Source organism: Dysidea avara, chromosome 15 (genome assembly GCF_963678975.1).
Source record: "Dysidea avara chromosome 15, odDysAvar1.4, whole genome shotgun sequence".
Taxonomy (NCBI): domain Eukaryota; kingdom Metazoa; phylum Porifera; class Demospongiae; order Dictyoceratida; family Dysideidae; genus Dysidea; species Dysidea avara.
This window is the reverse complement of record NC_089286.1, coordinates 5214428-5222766: the sequence shown is the minus strand read 5'-3', so window position 1 is coordinate 5222766 and position 8339 is coordinate 5214428. Positions and strand designations below refer to the sequence as shown.

The 8339-nt window shown below is 38.9% G+C and overlaps 2 protein-coding genes across 3 annotated transcripts; one reads left to right on the top strand and one right to left on the bottom strand.

Annotated features, from left to right (window-relative positions):
* Positions 1–8098, top strand: LOC136245105 (uncharacterized). 2 transcript variants are annotated; one of them, XM_066036627.1, is made up of 3 exons: positions 1–166; positions 4923–6884; positions 7909–8098. In XM_066036627.1, exon 2 carries the CDS (start codon positions 5514–5516, stop codon positions 6867–6869), a length of 1356 nt encoding a protein of 451 aa, XP_065892699.1. In that variant the 5' UTR covers positions 1–166; positions 4923–5513; the 3' UTR covers positions 6870–6884; positions 7909–8098. The 2 variants fall into 2 exon arrangements, with proteins under 2 accessions (XP_065892699.1, XP_065892700.1); XM_066036628.1 differs by lacking the exon at positions 1–166 and having other exon boundaries at positions 3938–6884.
* Positions 810–5408, bottom strand: LOC136245109 (uncharacterized). Its single transcript, XM_066036631.1, has 4 exons — positions 5144–5408; positions 4734–5066; positions 4367–4455; positions 810–963 (listed from the first exon to the last, which is right to left on the bottom strand). The coding sequence occupies exons 1-4, from the start codon at positions 5151–5153 to the stop codon at positions 898–900; spliced, it is 498 nt and encodes a 165-aa protein (XP_065892703.1). The 5' UTR covers positions 5154–5408; the 3' UTR covers positions 810–897.
* Positions 8099–8339: the final 241 nt, after the last annotated feature.

The following is an 8339-nucleotide window of genomic DNA, read 5'->3' as shown; positions in this document are numbered from 1 at the left end:
TCCAAAGTGGTTCCAAAAAAAAAATTCGCCCGTTGCGGGTTTTAACGAAGGCCAATGATGCGCGCCAAAAAATCGATGTTTGTGTGCTCATAGATTTTTAATCCCAACCATGGTGTGTTTGATGATATAAACGGTCCGATATAAACCATCAGCCAACTTGTTTGCTGTAAGTTGCTATGTATTACTCCTTGTGTACAGTAATGGTTGTACTATTGATTTCCCGCCATGTTCGCATGTATGCGCAACCATAGATATACCAACCCCAGGTACCTGGGGTTGGTATATCTATGGTGCAACAATCAGTCAATAAGTGGCGTATCAATGTACCTTTATTTTACATAAAATTTAATATTGTTATTTTACACCATGCTATAGTATGTTCACGTTGAGCTGAATCCTGAAAAACAGCTAAAAATTAAAAGTGGATTTTTTCTCAACAGAGTTAACATTTCAGCCAACTAGATGATTATTGGGTAAAAGCCAAGGTGTCAACAAAAGACATGTACGGTTTGGCTCCATTACATGTTCGGGAAAGGGCTGTAATGGACATTGTACTTATATGGCTTCCCCATAGGAAATGTATTGTGAAAATTTTGATTGGCCGTAAATAGTATGTCAAATATTTGAACAAAAAGATTTCGAAATATTTTTAGCGGATCAAGCAGTACTACAAATGAGCCAAATTTCAAGATCATGTATAATTGCATCCATGAGTTATTAAATGTTTTTGAGGATTCAGCTCAACGTGAACATACTATAGTGTGACAAGCCACACCTCCTAACTAAAAGATCAAAAACATTGCAAAATGTACAATAGGTACAAAACCTTATTAATCACATTACTATAACAGTGAAAAAACAAACAAAAAAATGAACGAACAAAAAAATATTGTCATATTACTGCTTTGGTTTATTCAACCATGGGAGACATGCCACCATTTTCATCGGCGATCCACTGTAGTCCTATTAAAGGATATAAATCTTATGTATATACATGTTGAACACAAGCTTTATAGTACACACACACACACATTGAACTGACACCCCAAAATATGGCAACCACATCTCACATTAAATTTTCAAGCTTTAACTAATCAGTGGGTACTATGTTGAGAATGTCACTTAGCGGTAGTGATCTCTGAAGTGTTGTGCTTACATTGCCATCATCAAGCATTGGGCTTGGCCGCACATTTTATATAACCCACTTGACCCAGATAAATATGTGACCTTGATGACCTCGAAGGATATATTGTCTACAGGCAAGTTGATCGCTGGTTAACTAATGCTGTCACATTCTCTGCACTGCCTGCAGCATTACTACACACCAGGGTAAGAAATAAGTGCTGTATCGTGGCATAATGTAAATGACAGTTTTCGCATATTCCACTGCTCGTCTTCAACATTTATAAGTGGGCTGCAGGTGCCCTAAGGGTAGTACTAGCAAGATTCCATAATAATCCAACCATAGAATGTACAAAAACCAAAAATATGTCAGTCCAGTAGTCCAGTCCAGTGTTCCAGTCCAGTACTCCAGTCCACTGAATAGTAACACCCATGGAGAATGGTTCAGCAAAAACATGCCTTAGGACTGAGTTCTTCAAACATAGCAAAAAAATTGAATGTACATAGACCAACAGATCAACGTGAACACAAGTTGTTGTCTATAGTATGTTCACGTTGAGCTGAATCCTCAAAAACATTTAATAACTCATGGATGCAATTACACACGATCTTGAAATTTGGCTCATTTGTAGTACTGCTTGACCCGCTAAGAATATTTCAAAATCTTTTTGTTCAAATGTTTGACATAATGTTTACAGCCAATCAAAATTTTCACAATACATTTCATATGGTGAAGCCATATAAGTACAGTGTCCATTACAGCCCTTTCTTGAGCTTGTAATGGAGCCAAACCGTACGTGTCTGTTGTTGACACCTTTGCTGTTACCAATAATCATCTGGTTGGCTGAAATGTTAATTCTGCTGAGAAAAAATCCACTTTTAATTTTTAGCTGTTTTTCAGGATTCAGCTCTTTATAGTGTTACTTACTCCCCAGCTGCTTGTTTATTCCTTTTACAGGGATAGAATAACATCTGTGGATAGTTTTTAAGATTGTTCTCCCATCCACTGACACACACATGATTTTATTGATCATGACACAAAATAATCATGTTTCTGCAATCTTGAATGGCTTCACAACAAAACAAATTTGCGATGCATTGCCCCTTTAATTAAAACCCATTCAACCCTGACATCCCAGTATTGATATAAAGTATTCTAATTCACGAATTGATATCGATAAGCTATGGTTCCCAGAGCCCTTCTTTCAGCTGCCCAACACTTTATAACCAAAAAAACAAACACTACATTATGCAGACTTCTCGTGAATGTGACAAAGGACTTCATAATAAACAATTAATGATGTTAATTTCAGGTGCCATGTTTTATTGTGTAATTACACGTTGTAGTACATCATAGGCTCGTTGCGTTAGCCGTTAAGTTTTGCAGCAACTTTTTGGAGCGTTTCAGGTCATCCTGAAGGTACTTTTGGATGATACTGTCAAGACGCCATGAAGGTACTGTGAGGCTCATCTTAGGGCAGAAGAGGTTGGTCACGAGCTTGATTTTTTTTCACTGTTCGATGTTGCTTCAGCCCAACAGGTGCCTTTTGGCATACTGCAGTATGTACAATGTATGCATCATGTGTCCTCTGTTCATCTTTGCTGACAGCCCAAAGTGTCGTTTCATGGTAGTGCCACGGCTTCCCTATATTTGATAGGAATTGTCCGAGTTTAGAACTTAAGTACAAGTACTTCACCCCATGCCTACACATAACTCACAAAGCAGGTATACTCTTCACAAACTGTCGCAGAAACCCAACTGGACCAAAGGTCAACTCTTCAAGCAAGCCAATTCCTGATTTTTGAAAATATTTGTCTCCTCTGTAGCATTTGCACATTACTCACCTTGTAGCAACTCTGCCAAGAAAGCCACCACAATACCTCGGTTGCTACAAGGTCAGTAGTGTATGGGGTATAAATTAGGGCTGTGCAATAAAACCTGTCTCACAACCATTATATCTTTATAATCGATGCAATAATGATGTGACATCATAGGACTGTTTTGTAAACACAGTTTGACATTGAGTCATGAAGTGCTTGTTAAGTCAGAAATTTTAACAAGTTTTTAGAGGTGCATCGATGATCGGATAGACTATCGGTTATTGGCTATGTCAGCCTTGTTTTTGCATATCAGTATCGGATCGGTAACGTAGCAGATACAGATATACATAAACATCTATTTATGGGCACTTTTGCTCTAGTAATATCCTAGCAGCGCCTGTTTATGTAATGTCAACTGTTGATTTTTTAAGTCCCACACTGTCACTTTACAGCTGAATTTAGCGTGAAAATTGTATGCTACCATATCATTTGTTTATCAGCTTGATAATATTATTTTATATCGGTTATCGGCTAAATGTCATATTGGTGCACCTCTACAAGTTTTCAATTTGGCCGTAGTTGATTTACAATTATCTCGATGACTCGATAAGCAAATTAGTTATCTTATTTACAGTAGGTGATTTAGGTATTTAGATAATCTTTAGTCTAAATTACCTCCCAGCTCTAGTATAAATATTGGTGAATATTTCAAAAGTTGAGAATTTGCTTGCTTGAACAATTGACCTTTGGTCTGGTCCAGTCCTGGTTTCACATAGGCCCTGGCATAGTCATCGCCATATGCTTAACAGTTGCCTAAAATTATGTTTAACCCTTATTCTTAGATATCAGCTAAGTATAGCCCTTAATATTTCAAGGTGGAATTTTTTGCTGATTTTGTGGTTTTGGGGGTTACCAGCAAAAAGTTTATCCTAGACCTCCGTATAGTCTAATACATTTTGGGAGTGTGCAAATCCACAAAAAAATTTAAATTACGTAGGTAACATTCATTGCTCAACCTCGAAAAATTTGCCCCTTGAAATATAAAGGCTATATGGTACTAAATGTCAGTAGTATCAATGGTCATTTGTTTATCCCATGAAACCTATTGTATGACAGATTTCATATGAGTTGAATGTTGGTCAGCAGTTTATGAAAGATGATTTGTGGGTTGCTAAGGGGCTGTCCTATTGGTTGTCTGAAAAAGATATTACTTATTTTCCTTTAAAATGAGCATGGTCAATTGTAGAATATTATTGTAACACTGAGACCCACCCCTCTATTGTCCTTATTTGGAGTACTGATTTCAGTGGCCTAAATGTGTTTACACACAAATGGGACCATGGACAAGCGCCCTAATTTTATCAAGGTTTCCACATTTCAGGGTGTCCTTTTTTGAGGGGCTCCCCTGTACTAGTGTACTTACCATTTGCTGTGGTTTGGGTCCTTCTTGAGATGGCTTACTTGGTTGCACGTCATGCAGCTGAGGAGCCATGTTTTCTTTATTCCCATCATCTATCAATCAAGTATAAACATCACATCACTAATACATTTAGCATGAAGCCTGTTTATGTACTATATAAACATTTCTGTGTGGAATGTTTACCAGGTTGGTGCCATCTTATTTCAAATTCATTGGTACAAATTAGGTATGTACAGTTAATAGCTTAAAGCCATAAAAATCCTATTGTGACTGTTGAGTGTCCTGCTCCTGCCTAGGTTTCTGGTGTTGCCCTACGACATAGCTTCAATCGCACACACACACACGCGTGCGCACGCACACGCACTCTTACCACACTGTTCTTTACTATGTAGAGATTCGGTGATATTCATTACCACAGATTTGTCGGACAGGTGAAAGTAGATTGTCCGCAATAGACTGTACAGAGTGGCTGCCTTTCCACTCACTTTTACCCACTGTTTTATGCACTGGAATTTTTGTTCTTTGTACATTTTGTAATCGTGTTTTATCTCTGTTACAGTGACTTCTTGTAGACTCAGATAGCGGGCTAGCTCCTCCCATGTTTCTAGATGTCTAGCCACCATTTGAATAGTAGCATCATCATTCACCAAAGACCTGTCCTCAACATCTCTTATGTACTCCTGGAAGTCTCTTTCATTGAAAGCTGGGGTGGAGGAAAAGTAAACAGCCTAAATACTCATCATTTTGTATGCTGTTCACCAAGATTGTATTAATACTTACAACTGTTCATTATGTATCCACGCCTTGGGTCGTGCAACACCGTACGGTATGCACCTGTTGCTCAACCGAGAAAAGGCGATTTCAAATTCCAGCGCTGTTTATATATAGGCAGGCGCAGGCGTCAGTAAATTTCCGTGCACTGTTTGGCGTGGCCCAGCAAGTTGTTTCGTTTGCTCCGATCTGATGGTATAGAATAAAGTTTCACTTCAAGTGGAAACTTTAAGAATGATACGTACAATGAGGTGGTGGTTATTAATTAGAAGCAAAAAGGGTGTGGTCAAGTGATGTTAAACCACGAGAGCGGGAGGAGCTGTCGTAACATAAACAGCGATCAAGACGAGGATTCGTAGGAAAGTAGCTGTATTATTCGATGACCGAGTACAGCTGGATCCAGACTGTCAAGCGATCGATTATCGTAACTTGTTTATTCACTGTAGCTTGTTTAGCAGGGTATGTTTACTACTTATTACCCGCCAATTCACCTGTACTGTACTCGCACCGGACATTAGCTGATAATGGGTTCCGTGGGGTGTTAAGTGTGTTCAGTACTGAGCAGCTGAGCTACTTACCAAACAGCTCTACCAGCAATTCAGCTACATCTGTAAGAATATTGAATTCCACAGGGCCAGTTAAAGGAGTAAAGTATCTCTCCTACCAACCACCTGGTAATGGGTGGAACAACCAGCGAGTGGCACTGGAGAATGCTATTGTAATGGCCAAGTTGTTAAACAGGACACTACTGGTACACCCGATGGCACCGCATGATAAAGGAGCACAACTAAAGGCTGGAGCCAATCCTGGGTATGTGGCGTACAATCATTTAGAGCAGTCGGATCTTGTTCCCTTGTCTGCCTTTGTTGACCTGTCTCTGTTATCACAGTTAATGCCGGTACAAGTGGTGGCCACTTCACATCAACAATTCTATAGAGATTTTGGTCAGTTAACTTGGAGGAATATTTGTCACAGTGTTGGGTTTGGATATTGGATGGACCGGAGACCTGTCACTAGTGAAGAAGTTTCCATGTTTAAGAGACAACACTTTCATCCCTTTAATATTTGGCGCAAGAAGTGTCCCAAGGAACAGAAGTTGGTAAACCATTCATCAGTGGCAATAGTAGAGTATTTAACAGACTACATCAACGATACTTCAGATATGCTGTACTTTGAGCAGGGAACTTTGTTTGGTATTCACATCAGATTTGTCAACCTCGGTGATGCCATCATGGCACAGCAATGGGTCATTAAACACTTCAGGTATGGACCAAGTGTACATGCTATTGTGGATAAAATTATTAAAAGAATTGGCTCTGAGTTTAATGCCATTCATGTTAGAAGAACAGATCACCCAGCTAGGAAGTTTCCTGTGGACTACTGGCTTGCATCACTGGAGAATGCTAACTGTACCACTGATGTTCCACTGTATGTAGCAACTGATGAGAAAGATAGGAGATATTTCGGTCCATTTAAAGAGAAAGGATACAAGTTACATTGGGCATCAGACTTTCATGATTTGTTGCAGTTTGACGTTTCACCAGATGTTGTTGAAGATTTCACTGGCATACATGAACAACTGTTATGTGAGCAGGCAGCCAAGTTTGTTGCTACTCCAGGATCCACGTTCTCCATTCTGATATTGCGGAACCGGAATGAGGTTGAAATTGAAGACGGCTTGATGATGAACTCTCTGCACGTGTTTTGGATTGGACACCAAATGACAGGTGTATGACATCATACCCACAAGGTACACTCACTAATTGTTGTATGTGTTTCTGCTTATAAATGCAACTGAGGTTCCTGTCACACTGATTTTCTTATACTATGTATGTTACAGACAGGTGCTTTGTTTTAAACTGGAATTTGTCCATTTTTCATGGGGCATGTATCTTATACAGTGGAACATTAGCTTTCTGGAATTCTATTGTAGGAACGATAGCTCTTAGAACTGATGGTTGTTACATTTAAGTTATTCTAATTGTGGTTTTCTGCATCAGAAGCTCATAAGCACTGCAAGCAAGGTGGTGCTTGTAAGCTCCTGTCTGCATCACTGGTGCAGACAGTTTAGTACTATTATAGGGTGTTCCCAAGGTTCCACTGTATCATGAGTGGAACCTAGTAACCACTAGTGTATCATACAAAAGGAAACATCAGTACGTTGAAACTTTAGGAGTATGATCATCAAAATATTTTGTACATGCTGGCCAAACAATTCTTTGACCCAGTATTAAATATCACTTTCATTTAGGCTGGCTAAGGCCACTCCAAATAAATTTCCTGTTTCCCGTCCTGACCTCAGGTATATTTGCATGCAGGCAGGTGATCCATTTCCATTATTTCATTATGAGATTGGCAGCTTTTCAAGCCATTATTTGCCTGGCACAGCCGTAAAAAGATGCACAAAAGCATGTTCCTTCCTGCAAAAATAACACAAACGTGAAGTTTGTGCCAACTTGATAGCACTGCTGACACGTGAGATGACACTGATTCAAGATGGCTTTTGCTAAACCTGTCATATGCAAGAATAACCGAAAAATAATGGAAGAATACGGAATAATGGAATATTTAGAGCTGACAGTAACCAGATGTGGGCAGTGAACAGGAAACATGAAATTTATTTGGAGTGGCCTAATGGCTAGATACTAAGAGAAAGGTTTTGGTGTATAAGTGTTAACTGTCTTTGTTAAAGCTCCTGCAGTGTAAATACACAACTTGTAACATGCAACTTGATGTTGTAATTCATATACAGTATTCTCTTTATTCCATTACAGTTGTTTCTTCTATGCCAAGATGTCCTTCACAGTTTCCAGTGTACAGGATACCAAACTGTTTGACTGTCATATTGAAACCAAATCTTCCTTCAAAAGGTCATTTGTAAATGATGCTACAAATTAACAATTTATTGTGGTTGAATTTTATTATTCTTTTGTACAGATATCATTAATGAGAACCTTCATACAAGCACTTGTAACGTGAAATGTTATTACAAGTCTCTTCAGTTTATTAGACTAACAGAGATGTATGGCAAACAACTCAACTAAATTCCTAGATGAAATAGCTTTAATGTTGCATGCTAAAGGACATGGAGCTTCACTGATTAGAACCAGTGGCAGATTTGTGTGTGTGTGGGTGGGTGGGTGGGTGAGGGTCAAGGGGGACTGTTGACCCTCCCTCCAAAAATTTTTAGTATACATGTTAATTG